Raw genomic sequence first — 18,918 nt, 5'->3', positions numbered from 1 at the left:
AAAAGCACCACACATCTCCCCATCGATACCATGGCTTTTAGTACGTGTCTGCAGCATGCACTAAGTTCACCAAATCTTCTGGGCAGAGATGACAAAACTCCTTTTTAAAATAAAACAAGCTTATATTCACAGTTAATTTTATTGAGAATGGTACATCTAAAGCACGTTCTGATGTGCAGGGAAGTAAAACATTCTCCACAACAAAGATTAATTAAGAAAAATAGCATATTATATCAGGAATACACTAATGCCCATGAGTATAATCTTCTAGCAATGCAGTTGTACTACCTTATTGTTAGAGGAAAAGAAGGTTATGATGTTAATTTCACAGATGGAAAATGGGTTTTCAATTGTACATATCACTTAGGTCTTTGTCTGTGCTATAAATAATGTTGGCTCCTCGCTTCAAGAAAGGTGCCCACTTCCTGATTGTTGCTATATATGGAGCATTTAAACACGACTTCTTGGTGTTCTAACCTATCTAAAGCCACTCTGCCACCTCTGAAGTGCCATGCTGGATCTCATACTGGAGGTTTAAAACAAGTATGTATAGCCAAAACTTACGCACTTGACTTTGGGTTTATATTCTCATAGTGGGGGCAGTAACCAAACTTCACCATTTAGTTCATACAGAAGGAAGTATCTCCTCACAGGAAAAAAACCAAAGTCTATATTTTATTATTTCTTAATGTAAAGTCAGAACACTGTGTTAGCTTTCTCCAGATGTGTGTCTTTTGCATTTTTTCCCCCAATAACTTGAGAGCAGAATGTGTCTCTTTGAGAGAACATTTGTACTACTTTTCTGTTTTTTTAAGACATTTTGAGACAGGTATTATTGGAGAACAATACCAGTAAAATAAAGTTGTCTGGTTCTCCTGACATTCAAAGACCCTAGAGGTGGAAGGCAGTTCAAAAGAGTTCATGCAGTTAAAACCACATCTTTTTCTTCAGAATCACTCACCTGACCTGAAAGTATACAGTTATCTTGTATATACAGCATGATCTGAAATTCATCTGAAATAAAACCTCTTTCCAGGCACTCAGTTCCATGGCCGGCTTGTTTACATCAGTCATACTGGTCAAACATTTGAGTGTGTAATTATTATGTGGTTAAACTCCATTTTAGAGATCAGAGCTACTATTACACAAAATCTCTTCATACCAGCTTCTTGATTACTGTATTTCTAGTTAATGAGCATTAAGGGAGCAATTTCAGAATAAAGATAATCCTCTCTTCTAAAGCAGCAGTGGAAAATGACCCTATAGATTGGTTTGGTGCTAGTTATGTATCAGAATGACCAGCAGCATTGCTATCCCCCATGGGCATAAAGCGTGTGAGAACATGCAGAGATGGGTTTCTTGTGATGCATATAATAATCTTGTATTTTAAAGTACTGAATTAACAGCAGAGTGTGCCCCATCTGGCTTAGGAGTCAAGGTGAACGTGGACAATTATTCCTTGACTGAAATCTGGGAAGTGACAGCAATCAGAAGTCATCCATGACCCCCTCCAGAAACGAGGAGCCAGCAAGCGAGTGCAGCAAGGAGAGGATACTGACTCTGCCCCTCTACTGCATCCTCCCAGCTTTAGAAGTCAATGTAAGCTCTGCTATATCCATATGATATGTTCCTGAGGAGCTTTGTAAAAGGGAAGAAAGCGGCTCTACATGGACACTCTCTGTCATCATGGAAGTTGCCTCCTCACCCACACAAGCGTAAGTAGGTATGGAATGGGTAGAGCCTCGGCTGAGCCACATGGGTAGAGACCTGGAAAGGGAATTACAATTCTCATGGTTTACTCTTCACTGAAAAACTAGAAAATTCATCAAAGCATCAGTATGCTCAGGATCTGTAGGTATAAAACTATTAAATGATGAAAGAAAAAACACAAAAAGAACCAAAGGGGAGCCACAATTACAAAGTAAAGCATTTGAAAACAGATTGTACTCCAGTATAGACCCAGAGAGAGTGAACAGATTCTTAGTTCAGCAAAACACAGTGCCTTCAGAAGTCAAGGGACAGCTGCTATAAAAATAAAGGTATTCTAATGCTACACACCAGCAATTCAAAGGCAGGTGCTGCCACCCTTAAATTCTACCTGTCAGGGGAAAGAAGCTGTCAGAGAGGGAGGAAGGGAAATGAGACCTGCCTGCACACAGCGCCGGGCAGCGAGTATTACCGAAGGCTGCATGAAAGAGGCAGTGAAAGGACCGAGTCTTCTCAGGGCTCCTGCCAAAGTAAATGTATCGAGTCTTTTGTTTACAGTAGTCTCCTGTGCAAGCCATTTACCTTTGCTATAATGACTTCCAAAATTAGACCTAACTAAACAAACCCATAATGGCTGAAGCTGGAGAACTTTCTGTTTCACATTCGTACAGCTGTTTCACTAATGCACTGCCTTAATCCCCAACCTTTTCATTCTGTACGAGACAGACTATTTCTAGCTATTTTTCCCCCCATAAAGCAGTGAGTTTACAAAAGGAAAAAGCTGTCTGAATCTCTTCCTCCTCTTTCATCCTTCTTCGAAGACTAATGTCAGAATTTGCTATGATCAGGCTTTGTGTAAAGAATTTCTGTGGTACCAAGGACCCTCTCCCTTTTTTAGGCAGTTTCCACAGCAACCAGCTATTTACCAGACGCAACACACAAGGCAGACAATACATCTTCAGTCAACTTTGGTAATCAAAATTCACTGTACTGGCTTACTAATATTTAACAGAACTAGGTACTTTAGGACATAGACCTTTTAAACCAACAAAAGCAAGCGCAGCAGGGGGCCCAGCTGACTCAGCTATGATATACTCACTGAGAACAGCTTCTCATCTCTCATGCAGAACGTGGCTACATTTCACATGCACTCACATTTGCCTGTGTAAGTGCATAAAAGGAAGAAGAAAAGCAAAAGGACGTGTTCCTTTTCTTCACTAACTTGACACAAGCAAAGTTGAACTTGGATATATGAATTCCTTGCTGAAATCCCAGCAACATCAGAAAGAAACCCAACCATCCTGTCTCCATTTTACAGCATTCCCCAAACTGGACCACCCAAATGCTTTTTTAATTTAAAAGACAACACACAAAACAGATATTCTATTAAATAAGAGATATATAACATGCACTGAAGAACTTATCTAGTTAAAGAAAACTGTGCTCAATAAGCATCAAAGGAAACGGGACCTGACTAAAAAGAAGCGCCGTCCATACAAATGGATCTCAATCAGCAATGGGAACAATTTCCCCCTCAATGTTTTGACCATTACTTACAAAGCTTGGAGACAATCCCCAATTTTTTGTATTTTATAATAATCCTCACAATGCCAAAAGTCTGGGATATGCAAGGAATCTGAGTAACATTGCAACTCTTCTGATACATCATCCCAACCCTATCTCACAGACAACACATTACCAAATAGCCCTCTTACACTTAACTGAGATATATATGGCTGATTGTTCTACAATTGTAGCCCAGCTGATTAGCAAAAATAGCACTAAGATCAGAAGGAAGCAGGATAACAATGCAGACTATGACATTATAATACTATTTTTTTTCTTAGGACTGAATGCCTGGTGGTTAAAAGGTGTTAAAACCAGCCAGATTTGGGGCGGGTTTAACCTGGAAATACCCTCCATACAATTTCCTGGTTGGCAGTTAAAAATGTCAGGGTTTTCATTCAGGAAACCCAAGACAAATTGTGATATTATAGGCCAGTTTATTTAAAAGTGAGAAAAACAGTTGGTTAAACAAAATCACTTTGGCTTTCTTGAGTTCAAAATCCATCTCTGTCTATGCGAGCTACCACAATAGCTTGAGGCAAATCTAATTTGGGTCCTTTCCATCCCACTCTCCCATGCAGCTTATGCCTTTGGCTGAACTACATCTCAACTACCTAACATGTAATTACTGAAGGCAGACATATTAGGTTGCTAAATACTGGCAAAAGCAAGCAACCTATATGCAGGCAGATTCTGATTCATTAAGCTGAAAAGTAAATTGGTCTGCAGACCATAGGTGCCTACTTCAACAAAGGCTGCTGCCTTCTTGTCCAAATGAAAGGGAGCTACTTCATGTATAAGTGATAAGCTTTGCTGGTTAAAGGTCAAAAGAAAAAGAAAAAAAGCATTCTGCATCATTGGATCATTAGGCATGTGCATTGATGGGCAGGACTGAGTTTTCATTACTAGGTTTCAGTGAAGCAGGGCGGAATGAACATCTCTTGTAACGCATGGTTCACTACTCACTATGCTGACATGCATGTGGGTAAGCAATACATGCATTTAGATGTCTTACTAAGTCACTAAATGTGATGTAACTGCATCCAGACTCAGCTACTTTATCTCACATATTTGCTTGCAAGCAATAAATTCAATAGGTTGATAATTTAGATTTCTGGCACTTCACAGTATTCCTAACAGTTTCTCTAAATACAAAGATCATCAATGTAATGACATGACTATTGCTATAGTTTGAGTTGCAAGTAATCAGACTTTGGTTTGGTACACTGCATCACTAAGATTGAACAAGCAATTTAACTTGCATTAATTACAGACTATTACTTAACAGAATGGTTTTTATTATTGGGTTTTTTTAATAATTCACATGATAGCAACTCCTCTTTGAAGAAATAAATACCCCTTTTCAAAACTGAAACAACTGACCAAAAATAACCTGATCAGTTACTGAAAGGATGCTTTTGAATCTTTCAGCTACAGCTTCTGATACCTGCACAAGCCTATTCCCCACTACATTCACACAGTATCCAGCTCTAATGCCCGTACTGAGAAGATATTGATGCATTATAAATGGGTCAGAAATGAGTCAGGAAAGCAATTACAAGGATTGAGAAGTGTGACAGTTCACACAAGAGTTTTGGGGGAAAAAACCTCAAGCAGCTCAGTGTTTTCCTTTAACGTAGGAAACTTCAGTCTGTGCAGGTCAGGCATGTCACTGCAGCCTGCCAGACAGGAGTAGGAAGTTAAAGTTCAGATGAAAAATAAACTGTATTCTTTAATTAATTCATTAATTTTGAGAAATGACAGCAACTAGCAATCAAAAGCTTGAAATCTGAAGTAGGTTCTCCATCACAGGAAATCATAAAACCAAGATTGGTTCTAAGATACACTTTGAACTATTCAAGCATTAATTTTAGGGAGTCCAACAGCCTCTGACTTAGAGGAAGTTGGCAAAATGTTTGAAATAGTCCTTCTGGGTTTGTGAATCCTGACTCATAAAGCAGACACCACTGGTTTAAAAGCTATCTCAGCGTGAGGCTCAAGCAAAAAGAAGAAGATGAAGAACAAATCGGGACCAGGAAGAGGAAGAATCAGGTAAAAAGCAGAAATGACCCAGAACTATTCTGAGAAATGCTTTTTTTTGCTTTTCTTTTTTTAGAACTGTATGAAAAATAAGAAAGGAGGATAATATTTGAGAAATTTAAATATGAAGCAATCACAACAAGCTCAAGGTCTGCTCAAAGCTTCTCCTATGACTTTAAAAACAAAAATTCCAAGAAAAAGCTCCTCGTTTTCATACAGGAAAGAGGAAAGAGAAAGTTCACAAGTCCACAATGTTGCCAGACTAGAACAAAATGTGATTCCCCAGGCAGGCAGAGTCTGAGACCAAAACTCCAGAAGCGGCCAGTGGGAAATCTTTGTATTATTACTTTTGAAAGCTCTAAGCTTTTGCTATTAGCTGTCTCAGCTGTGACAGAACCTGAGGATGAAAGAACACCACACAGTTCTCCTCGTTCCTTGCAACAGAGAGGTAGAAGCGGAAAGGTACCATCTGCCAGCAGGACTCAACCTGATGATAAGCAGGGTGAATGATGGTTCTTTTCCTTACAGTGGAAGCGGAATGGAAAATGTCACCCAGGAAGCACTGTGAAGAAACCTGAGCTACCCAAATTTAGCCCGGCCTATTAAAGAACAGTTATCGGAAAGAGGAAGACTATCTCAAGCTGGAAAAACTGTCTGACTCAGGAAATTCAAGAAAGGGAAAAGCAAAGTTCTGCACATGAGGTGGAAGGACCCATGTATCAGAGCAGGCTGGGGGCCAACTGGAAAGCAACTTGGCAGAAAAAGACCATGAGGCCAGGTGGACACTACAGTGAACGTGAGCCAGCGATGTGCCCCTGCAGCACAAGCAGCCAGCAGCCTGGGCCACATTAAGAGAAGTGCCACCAGCAGGCCCAGGCAGGTGACCTTTGCTCTCTTCTCAGGAGGACACAGCTGGATGTTGTGCTTTATACTGGGCTCCCCAGTACAGAGGGAACATGGAGGTACCGGAACAAGTCTAAAGAAGGACCCCAAAGATGACTGAGGCATGTCATACAAGGAAAGACTGAGACACCTGAGACTTTAAGCCCAGTAAAGGGAAGGCTTGAAGGTGGTGGCGGGTTGCAGATCATAACAATGCCTATATAAATATCTGATGGGGGTAAAGACAATGAAGCAAGACTCTTCTCAGTGGCACCCAGTGACAGTACAAGTGTCAAGGCACACATACTGAAATATGGAATCAGAGTGGTTTGGGTTAGAAGGGCCTTAAAGCTCATCTGGTTCCAACCCCCTGCCATGGGCAGGGACACCTCTGAAAAATGTTTTTGTTGGGGAAAGGTGGTCAAGACACTGGAACAGGTTGCCCAGGGAGATTTGGAGTCTCCATTCTCGGAAACACCCAAAACTCAAGGGGACACAGCCCCGAGCAACCTGCTGTAGGTGACCCTGCTTTGAGCAGGGGAAGCTGGACTAGATAATTTCCATTCATGTGATGCAGTGATCTCAAGATGGAAAAAACATAAAATAAAATAGAAATCACAGGAACATGTAGCTTTTCTGAGAAAAATTCTTTCTAACTTCTTACTGCTGAATCATATATTATGAAATAATGCCTCAAGCTTTGAGGAAGGAGACACCCTAAAACCTCTTTGCACTGTGCCAGTTTCAGCTCCTTTACAGTTGCTACAGCTCTTGGACAGACTGAAACGACAGGAAGCCAGAAAAATGTTAGCATATTTGGAACACTCTTCAGTTGTAAATTCCATGGATTTTGACAGCATGTAAGTGTAAATATCCCCTGATTCACCCTTTTAATTTTGTTTAAAATTGCAACGTGTTGTAATTTATTGAGGATAGCAAAAGCCCAAAAACAGACTGTAAAGGGATCCCATACTTCACAGAATCTTTTTACTTCTTATTCTCTACCATTTGCAAAGTATACTGTTTAAAGCTTGTTGTTACAACCCAGCTTTACGAAGAACTGGCAGCTACAAGCTGACCTGAAAAAACAAATCATCATCCCTTTCTCTCAGCCTTCAAGGAATCCCTCATACACCCAGGAGCACCTGGCATCAAAGGCCTTGGAGGAGATAGATAGAAAACTGGCAGAACTAATGGATTGACCATTCCCTTCACAGCTGCTGCAGCATAAGTTAATATTGACTGTACTCTCCCTCCCTGGACTGAATCTTCCATTTTCAGCCTAAATGTCAATAAATGAATAGAACTTCCAAGTACTATTTCGAATAGCACTTCTGTACTACTACAGGAGAAGACTCCTTCTGACAAAATACAAAACCTAGGCAGGCTCTATTTGAAGTTTAAAAAGAGAGGTATACAATACTGTTATCTTCATTAGCTTTGTATATTGAAGTAGACAGTGGCACATGTAGGAATATAAACATTCATATATATATGACACGTTGATGAATAAATAGCCTGCTGTTTTGTCACTTGTTTGAATGCCTAAAGGAACACAGAGCTGCACCTATATATGAAAACCCAGTATACTGTAAAGGTTGTGCACAGTCAGAATGACAGCAGGTACCAATCAAGAGTCACAGCTAGCAAGTCCCAAATCATCTACAGTTTTCTTTGCTACTAATGTATGAATAAGTACTAAGAATGCAAGAGCATTCGAAAAGAATATCCAGTCTTACAATTCTACTGACCCTTCCTTCCAGGGAATTCAAAATGGAATATACAGATGCCCATGTGCATTAAAACATCAAGCTTCCAGTCCCCAAAGTCCTGGAGTTAAGAGTTACGGACAAGAGACTGCAAGATGCTAGGGCTGTACACTCAAGCACAGTCCGAGTGCTGGGACAGGGAGGGTGACACTATTGTACTGATGTATGGAAGATGAACCCTTCATAATTGAGAAGACAGTGACAAAGTTTAAAAACAAAACAATAAAATAATAAATCAGAAGAAATCCTCCTGGAGATGGATTAAGGCAATCTGTGGAAAATGGGAAGCATTATTCTTGAAGGTGGTTAAGAAGGACGAGTGGGTAAAAGATCCGAAGTGGGATTTAAGTAAAGAGATGTATAAGAACCAGAGGATGTTCTTCCTTACACCACCATCCCTTGCAGTCAGTATCAAACATGAAAGAATTCTACCAGTCTTATGCTAAAGCTACAGATCCAAAGATATGAAGCAGAGAGAAGCGCTGCTTGAAGACAGCCATAAAACTGATCTCCGTATTATCCTTTCATATGAAATATTAAGGAAAAAAAAAATCCCAGTAATTTTAAGTTTATCATTTTGTGAACAGGATTGTTGATGATGGTGGTCTACAAAATCCCACCTGCTGAAATTACAATCTGTGCATGCAAGAGTTATTTTCATTAGCATATCAATGTCAAGTACTCCAAGTTCAAGGCAAGCACTGATTTTCCATAAAATTTCTGAGATTTAAACAATCCAAATGCTTTCCTCAGTTTTGCCTCAGATGTTCATAAAGGTCCCATAAATATGAGCCATGTGTGTATTCACTTCTGAGGATGTGGCTGTAAATTCCTAGTCAGAAAAAGCTGGGAAATGGGTTTATGAAATCTTTATCCTGCTGAAGGGCTATATTTCCAAATATGAGTCTTTTAAAAAAATCATTAAAATCATTGCACTGCTCCATCACAGATGAAAGAAGGTAACAAACTGCCCTTCACAAAAGATATATTTTAGCCTTCGACACACAACCTACAAGATGAGTAAAACCTATTCTGCAGTACCTGCAATGCTCTCTCAGACAAAGGCCCATCTTCAACCAAAAAAAAGACCTGGTATAAAATATTACCATTCAATAAAAAATCATTATTTGGTCCCTGAAGTAGCCCCTGAAGTAGAGGGCTGTGGTGAAAATTTATCAGGCATTTTCCTCCAAATGGAATATATGCTTCAGTACCCTAAAAGGTCTGGAGTACATGAAATTTTAACGGAATTGTTAATGTCTTTCTAGGTTTTACAATACCACAAATAGATACTCATCATGTGCTATCACCACAGCAGATAAATGCTAATGCCTGTAGTACACAACACTTTCAGAGTGGTTTTGAATACAAGACATCTTCTATTCTCTTGGTGGGCAAATTAATGGGATCAATAAATTTTGTACTATCTCCAGATAAGACTCTTTACCTTCACAGACATGAGCAGTAAATTCACAAGGTACAGAAAGGACCACAAACAACTTATTACATAGATTCCCTGAAAGGTTAATCTGCTCTGAGAAATGTAAAATGTCAAAGGCCTGGGAATTCTCATATGTGAACCCACATCTTGATGTGGGAAAGGTTTGTGGAAGATCCTAAAGGTCACATGTGAGGGTCTCCCTTATCAACAAGGTCATATGTTAAGTTAAACTGAAACTAGGAGAAGCGTACTACCTGGAACCACAAGCACCACTGTGGTTACAGTAAATATATCCTTAAAGGGCAAGCCATTTTAAAAGTGATATTTAAAAGTGTCTTCATCAGAATAAAGAAATACGCACATTAAAGAAGTTGTTCTTAAGTAATTTCTTATTAGTTATAAGAAAACATCTAGTCGTAACTATTCATCTATAGTTCCTTCTGAATGGAAACAAGAATGATTTTTTTTAAAGAGATCTAATAAAACTAAAGCAAAACCACATAACTTTTCTGCCTATTTTAAACTGGTCAACTACGTATTTACTTTTGCTACAGTAAGAAAATTTTGCCCATTTTATCTTGGGACATTTTGCTTTGTTTAGAAAGAAATGATGATTCAGAGCCTGCTAATCTTTCAGGAGAGATATGTCCCCCTCTTTACAAGGGGGACGTGCAGGCACTAAAATACATCCTTGTATTTCAGCTAAACAAACCTTGAGCAGACATACACTGACTTGGACAAGCTTGAGAACAGAAAAGGAAATTCCACTAGGATTACTTCAGACTTTTTAGGTTTTGGTTTTGTTTTCATTTTAGGAGAAGTTTTTGACCATGTGCGATCTCTCTTCAACCTACTCCTACCTAGGTTATCTGGCAGGTTCGAGTTCCTTAATCTGCAAGCCAGCTAAATCTACTGCTTCAAATTCTTTTCTGTCAGCTGTAGCACACTATGATGTGCCTCATGGAAGCACACTCTCTAATTGTTGGTCCAGATGAGTTACTTAAACAAATTGCCTTCCTTTTGTATAATGTGAGGAACTTAACAGCAGCTGAGGCTTATTCACTTACGGGACAGCACCCTGAAGCAATATCCCAAATATAACTTGAGTTGAGTTTGTGCAAGGTGTGATCCTTGTGCTCAGTGTAGCATTTGTGGGCTCCTGGGAGGAGATCTATGCAATGATGGTGCCTCACCATCAATGTCAATGCCTTGGGAGTTGGTAGGAAGCAGTCTCCCGCTATACAAGACTGCAATTTGACCAGTGCTGGTTGAGTGACTGAATGGCACTTTCCCGGTAGGTGGATCTAAACTGTCCTGATCAATTTAAAGTCATTAAAGGAAAGCTGAGCTTATTCAGGGTGCTCTTCCCAAGTCCAACAACACTAAACACTCATTAAAACAAGCAAACCACCCAAACTCTTACTGGAAAAATGTTACCATTCCCATTTTCCCATGTAGAGAGATACCGATAAGTTTAGGGGTGGCAGAAAGCAAAGCACTGACACAGCTCTCAACACAGACTTCAGCATTGTTGAGTAGCTTCTGGGTGGGGAGTGAGTTGCTCTGTTTTGGGCACGTTTTGTCTCCTTCTGAAGCTAAACTCTTCCGAGAGACTCCAACAGGTGCAGTGTGGAAGATAAAGGAATGAAGGAGTAGTTGCTATCTGGTTTCCACATTCACAGAGAGCTCCTTACTCCCTCTTCACACACACATGAATGAAGGTCACTGTCCTGCTTTTTTATGATTTTATCACACAGCTAAATACAACAAATGTAACACCTTCCTTTTTAAAAAAGGCAAGGTCAGACAAATGGGCATGAAAATAAGCATATATTCCACCTAAGGCCAGGTTTCAGCATTACTATGCAGAATGAAAAGTGTCTTATACTTCAGATACACCTAATCAGCCCAAGAATATGAGAATCAAAGGTGAAGAAAAGTATGTGCTTTTCAGAAGCTTCAAGATGTAGCCCACAGCCTGGTGCAATTCTGGAGGTCAGATTCTGCTTCTCCAATACCAGCTGAGACGCACTCAGATATTCTATGGTTTGTTTCTCGAAAACCAACACAATTGCCCAGGGAACTAGACACTCTCCCCATTAACTCAGGAAAACATTTGTGTCTTGCAAGAAACCCCTATTGTAGAACCATAGAATAGTTTGGGCTGGAAAGGACTTTAAGATCATCCAGTTCCAACCTCCCTGCCACTGGCAGCGACACCTCACACTAGACCACGTCACCCAAGGCTGTGTCCAACCTGGCCTTGAACACTGCCAGGGATGGAGCATTCACCACTTCTTTGGGCAACCTGTGCCAGTGCTTCACCACCCTCACAGTAAAGAACTTCTTCCTTATATCTAACCTATCAACAGAAGTTAATTTACTGATTTCTTTTGTAAACCTTGTGTTCTAACAAAAATGTAAGCCTGATATTGGAAATTAATAATTTTTTGTCTTGCTAAATGTTGAACCATATATAGATTAGTTTTATGAGGCTTCCATCACAACAAAAGGCCCTTTTATTAATGGCTACTTTATCATTTCAAACATGGATGTTTAGTTACTTGAAATGGCAAATTGCTTTGCACTGTCCTTGAAGTGCATTGCATAAATATTATATTAAAGCCTTAGCTTACACTTCATAAATAATTCATTTTTAAAATACTCTTCCATTGGATCACCAGCTGCTGAGATGTTCAATTTTTCTGGTAAAAACATGTATTTATTGCAAGTCTTATTTTAACTTGTTGAAGACTTGCTAAAAGCCACATGTGATAGATGCTGTAAGAACTTTATTCCAACTAAAACCTCAAGAAGCTAAAAGCCTCATATTCCTAGCGGGTTTATACCTTTGCATAAGCAGTTTCAGTTGCAGGGGAAAAGCTGAAATCTATTGAAGGAAGCTTTCAAGTACAATTTTCTGATAACGTGAAAATGACTTATGGTATATTTTGTGGTGATCAGAAAAATGAATAGATTTCATTGCATTTCATTTCACTACAGTCCTCCCTCCACCATTTCCATTTCATGTTACTGCATTTAAACTGCTGTACAAACTTGTTCAAAGTGCTAGACATTAAAAAATATCAAAGGAAATTTCAGATAATTAACTTTGATGAATGAGCAGATTTTAATTCATGTCTGGTAATATTCTTGTTAATGACATGTCTGCTTAGGACATCCATTAAAAGTCCATTAACTTAACAGGGAAAGTCTAATAAAGTTATCCTGGAAATTTTCTGGTATATTAACATTATGGACTTTTAATGAATATCTGCTGTAGGAATTGCTATTAGCAAGGCTACCATTCTAATTAAACTTAGGTTCTAAGAGAGTGGAGAAAAGGGTATGAAGATAACAACAAGCACAAGTAGCACTTTTCTTGAAAACTACTGTAAGGGAGATGCGTACAGGTTGCAAAACCTGCTGTCAGTAACAGCTATAAAGTACTACATTGTGGCTTTTCTTTGTACCCTGCCATCCACTATACCTGTATTAGGTGTTTCCTTCATGTAATCAGTTCTGAGGCTCCCATTTACTCCTCTGCTGTTGAGACTGAGCAGTACTGAAAGGCTTGCTAGGCCTTTCAGAAGGGTAGAAGATAGGAAGTTTAAACACAGTGTTTCGTGACAATGCAAAGTAAAATGTGTACTTAGGAAAGCTGTTACCTCTGGGCATCCAGCCTTGTTATCAAACTCCTCTGAAGCTTCATCAAGTCCTGCTATATTCCTCCTGACATTCACAATAATACAGAAAAAGATAATTTTATATGTATGTATCTTTTAATATATATTTTTATATATACGTATATAATTTTATATAGAGATATGTGTGTGTATATGTATACATCTTTTTAGGTATATGTACAAAACATACCTATTTTTTCATACTTATCCTCCACCAAATCTTCCAAACCAATCATTTTCCAGAAACTGTCATCCCAACCTCTATCAGAGGTATATGTCCACTTGCACACTACTGTACAGAGGGACCTAGAAAAGAGACAATACAGGCACGGAATCAGGCAAATGAACACAATTTGGTTTTAAACGTGTAACTAGAAAGAAGTTTGTGCAAAATCATCTCTTCATTCACTGTCAAAAATGCCAAGCATAATGCTAACATTAAAAAAAAATGGTTTCTGTTTGGAGTGTATGTCCTGAAGACCTTAAAAGGACCTTATGTTTAAGATTCTTCTCTGCTGAAACAACTCCTGGTCTGGCCACTTCATTGCATAAATCAGTCAAATAACAGGCCGTGCATATGCCTAGAAGACAGCATAGCATGAACACAACAGCTCTTCAGCAAGCAGCTCAGAGAAAGATCCCTGCTTTTCCAGGCTGTACCTAAACAGCAATGTTTTGTACATAGTGTGTCCTTAGGAAAACTTTCTGTTACTTACGTTCAAGCTGAATTACAATTTACAGGAGATTATGGATACACTGATAATTAGGTTAAATGGCACTGCTTCAATACCTGAGGTACAAAATGACCTTATCAGGTGAATGCGTACAAGCAAAAGGGCATCCAGCTACAAGAGTTTCTGCGTAGCCTGTGTTCAAGTACCAGTACCATGAGATCTGCATTTCAGCAGAAGCTGATGGCAGTTCAGTGACACACTGGAACCGCATTAGCCATGAAGCCACTGAACACAATATGAAGTTCTTGTCTCAAGTCTCATTCCTGATAAGCTGATGCTGAACTTCACTGTGACAGTACAGGGCAGACTACAGGAGCAGAATATGAACAAAAGACAAGAGCACCTGTAGAAACATCTATCGGAACAAATAGAATGGGGGTTTTCTGTTTTGTAAAACAATCAATATTCCCAACCTCTCATTCCCCCCAAAATATGAATAATGTTACTGAAGATTTAGTATTCCACAACCTGTTTTCTGTCTGAACACTAAGCATCATCTCAGAAGATCAGCATTAAATTCTGCCTGAAAAGTCAATAAAATAAAAGATATTAATAATGCTGAATACCACTGAAAATTTCAGTTTCCTGCAGCCTTGGGCTGCAGTACCATCAAGTGCAAGACATCCCAGATGCGTTTCAGCGAAACAACACCATAACTGTTCTCAAAAGAGAGACCCCTTTCAGAGATGGATTTGCTTTGATGTCTTACAAGACAGCTTATTTGCGACTCATTTTTACCCAAGGTGTGCTTTCATAGACATATTATTTTCGTTAGGATGAACATGTATATTCAAATCAAACTGGATTCTCATGGGGCTGGACAGTTAAGGGCACTGTTCTCTGTGCACAACCTCCTATGTGACACTGAGCAGATGATGGTTTTCCTCATCCAGGACAGAAATGTGTATTTCAAATGCATCATGTTTCACTTAATTCTGTTCTTTTGGAATGACCAGGGTTTTACAGCCAGAGGACTGGTGATGTCCATTTGCAATCCCACTGTTTATAAAGGTGCACTTTTTGCTCTTTGCAATTAAAGAATTTATTATCATTACAGATTTTGGGGGAAAAAGAAATAGGGATAACTATTTATATCCTTATAAATACTCTGAGGATTATTTCAGGGTTACTCTTCAAACAGTTTTGACACAGGTTAAGAATAGATCAGACAATTACAACTGAGTGCCTCCTTTGAAAACAGAAAAGCACATGACCTGTAAGTGCAGCAATGACAATGTTGATATAAGAAATTCCAATTTCCAAGGATTTAAAAGCCAGACACAGAAATCTAATTAGGACCTTTGACAAAAACTGGGTGCAGAAATAAATTCTAGGCTGAAGAAAATATTGGAGGAAAATAAACATTTTCCCCAAATCAGCTCAAATCTCTTATTAAAAGGAAAAATAAAGCCAGGATATTTGAAATAAAGATCATGTCACGGAATGGTTGAGGATTGAAGGGTCCACCAGAAATCATCTAGTCCAACCTCCCTGCTAAAGCAGGGTCACCTGAAGCACATTGCTCAGGATTGTGTCCAGATGGCTCTTCAGTATCTCCAGGGAAGGAGACTCCACAACCTCTCCAGGCAACCTATTCCAACGCTCAGTCGTCACTTCAGGAAGAAGTTAGACATAAAAAGTGAAACAATAATGCATCGAGTTTTCCCATATATGGTAAATACCAAATCACAACAAATATCATCACAGCTCAACATGTATTTTTCTAATTAGATCAATGTTACGAACTATTGCCACACCCTGAAAAATGCTCTAACGATGAGAGTTAAATGTCACAGCTCCCCACTTTCAAAGACCACAAAGCAATTCCCTCTGTCTCCATGCTTATCCAAAGAGAAACCGGAGCAGCCTTGCTGGTTGCCAAAGAGCATGTTTTAAACAGGGGCCAGTTCTTGCAGGCAGCTCACTCTGAGGAACACCACACTACATACATAGGCCCACTGAGACAGAGTAAACAGGGACAGATTGGCCCTTGCCAATCCACCAAATTCCAGAGGATCGGAACTCTCTTACTGGGTACAGCTGGATTGAAAATACTCTAGTATGCAATGGCAATGGGGCTGTAAGCATTTTCATCCTACTTGTGTAGATATATAAATGCAAAGGGCTTACAGAAGAAGGATAAATAGATGATTTCTGGTTGAACTTTGAAATACAATATAGAAAAGACGAACTGGGAAGAACACCTCTTCCATATGAACTGGCAGATCTGTCAGCGGAAGGTTCTGATATGAAGACCAACCTCAAATCTGAGCTAAAACACTAACAGGTTTTTATTTTCATGGCCACAAGAAGAACCTCTAAATGCTTGTTGTAAATGCAGTCCAAGCCTTTACACTTCTCTGGGGTTTAAGCTCCTTATTCCACCCTTACCACCACTCATTGCCATGTAAAAAGTACGTGTTTAATTGAACAATATAGCTTTATACAAATCATTAATATCTAAGAGAACATATTATACTGCAGAAAGGCATTCTGGTCTCTTAGATAACAGTTCAAGAAAAAAGGATTGGAGATGCCCATAACAAGAGATTAACTTCACTCTGTGCTTCAAAAGAACCTGCATGTGTTGAACTCAAATCCCTGCCACCTACCTGATGAATTACACACAGCTGCTCAATCTGTATGTCCTAGAGAGCTGTATGCACATGTAGAGAGAGCAGTTTGTTCCTGGTTGTCCACTTCTGAATACCAATGGCAAAGATAGATATATATTAGCTTTATGGGTGATTGATTGCTCCAAAATTCTCCAGAGTATCAGCCTGCGAGGGCGATAGCACGGCTTGTAGCTTGGAAAAAGTATATCCAGAAAGACATCATGGTAAAGAGGATGCAGAGAAACCAAATCATTGCGCCTACAAAGAAAGCCTCAACTATTAGATAACTTTGATTTCACACAACTCCTAAATTGCATGAGACAAAGGGCAGACATTAACCAGAACCAGCACTGATATTCACTGTGGTATATTCCGTTTTTTTCCCTAACTATTTGGCAGGATTGCCTCAATTATTTGGCCACAACCAGACTTGCACTAGCTGAAGCTGGATGAACCAGATGGATAGACGCAAATGTTGCCCTTACTTCACTACCAGGATCAACTGGATTCAGAGGTGCTGAGTTAATATGCAACCATCTATGCAACAGCCCTCTCCCAACTGCCTAATGTAATGCAGGACTGGAGAAGACATGGTATGGAACTCCTCAATAGCACAGGCCATATTTAGGTAGGCTGAAATACCAGGAACGTGAAGACTGTTTTCCTCAAGCATATTCCCAGTAAAATGAAATGAAAGATTTCCTTTCTCTGTTCAGAACAAAAAGTTTTGCTTAGAATACTCCTACTGAAAAAAACCCAACCCTTTTAGATGGAAAATTTTTATTATATTTAAACCAGATTTTCAACAGGAACACGATTATGTTTAGAGTTTCTTATAAATTCTAGTCTACAAAGAACTATAGGATTGTACTTGCATCCAACAGCCTCAAGAAAAGAAAGAATCCCTGCCACATCCATTAGCTTTGGCTGGACACAGCATATTGCACAATCTACTCCTGCCTAGCTTTTGCACAGCTCTTGCTGAGGACTGACTGCAGCTGTGGTGAAGTCCTGTATGACCAGAACCTCAGCATTCTGAAAAACCCACCAGCAGTATGTCCTCCTAAGAAGACCATGAGGTTCACAGAGTCTTTAGTGAATACAGGCTGGTAACTCCTCAAATGCTGTCAGGAAGCAACTATTTGCCCCCACTTCAAAAGGATTCAGGGCGACTTAGACTTATGGTCAAAGCAACTCGTGAGCTCAAAGTTAGTTGATATGTGGCTCTTCCCACACTGTCTACTCATCCTGAGTATTCTCTTTCACTCTGTTGTACTTCTTGGAGAGAAGGAAATCAGATACACTCATTAAAAAATAGGAAATTTTGTACAGGCTTAGTTACTGCCATAAAAATGTGTCTAAGATAAAGGTCACAAAAAACTTCTCTACAGCTACTTAAGAATTACCAGAGCTTTATGCTTTGGCCTGTTCTTTGCTGACACCATCTTTCACACTCCAAAAGGGATAAAGCAAGCATGGACATGACTCCCAACTCTGCAGAGTCTGCCCTGCCTGGGAAAATACTTTCTGTCTTTGACAACAAAATACAGTTGGGGGTATTCCATAACTGCAGTGTTCTCTTGGAAGTCATCCTAATTTTCAGCATAGGTTATACAGGTCCTATATAGGTTTATATAGGACATATAAAAGTCCTACTCACAAGGAGTTACTAAAAGAAACAGGTTTTCCCTGAAAAGTAACCCCATAAGGCATTTATGAATGACCATTCAAGAGGGTTGGTACAATACCAGTTCGCCTGGAAAATGAGTCAGCTACCAGCTTTAAAGGCAGAGAACCCTGTCTTGACCATCCTGAAGCAAGTGGAGGCTTCACTCTTAATTCCAGAGCAAAAGGACCTGCTTCATTCATCTTAACTGCTCAGAAATGAATTTAAACTCATAAACATAATTAATTTTGCAGGCATCTGTACCAGTGCAACAGTTTAATCACCAAATATGTTCAATGGGTCACTTCCATCCTGAGAATGTCTTGGCAGTGAGGTATCTGCTGTACCAATGCCAAGTCCCATAGAAGCTAGGATAGGGCATAGTCAGGTCCCAAAAGGAATACTGTGCAGTAGGATAAAATAACTTTCTGTGGTCTATTGGCTAGATTTATCTGGAGCTACAAAGAATCAAGTACTAAGAAAGCTATATGACATTCTAGTGGCAAGGAGGAGACCTGAAACAATGGAGTGTGACCGTCACAACATCAAACATGTTTTTCCTTTTGTTCTGCAAGCTTTCAATTTAAAACAGATTTTGAATTCAAATTGAACACCAGCGCGTAGATCCTGCTCAAGTGAACTCCTCCACCTACTGACATCTGGACCAAGCTGTCAATGTCGTCCCAAATTATGCACCCCAGAGTCTCGAGGCTTTCACAAAACCGAGCAAACCACTGCTCTGACAGTCACAGATCTGACTCTGGTTCCTGCAAAAATGGTCCAGACAAAACATGGAGATGCAGCACACATAC

The 18,918-nt window shown here is 39.5% G+C and overlaps 1 protein-coding gene across 6 annotated transcripts in view; it reads right to left on the bottom strand.

The window, feature by feature from the left end:
- The window catches only part of FGGY (FGGY carbohydrate kinase domain containing), a 299,368-nt gene that overhangs the window by 78,413 nt on the left and 202,037 nt on the right, over nt 1–18,918 (bottom strand). For all 6 annotated transcript variants that reach the window (XR_003992624.1, XR_003992626.1, XR_003992625.1 and 3 more), the window contains one exon: nt 13,282–13,397. Coding sequence is in view for 1 of the 6 variants with exons in the window: in XM_030494718.1 (XP_030350578.1) it covers nt 13,282–13,397 (116 nt within the window). In the remaining 5 variants the exon portion in view is untranslated. The remainder of the gene's footprint in view (nt 1–13,281; nt 13,398–18,918) is intronic.

Source organism: Strigops habroptila, chromosome 8, assembly GCF_004027225.2.
Source record: "Strigops habroptila isolate Jane chromosome 8, bStrHab1.2.pri, whole genome shotgun sequence".
Taxonomy (NCBI): Eukaryota; Metazoa; Chordata; class Aves; order Psittaciformes; family Psittacidae; genus Strigops; species Strigops habroptila.
This window is presented reverse-complemented; position numbering and strand designations above follow the sequence as displayed.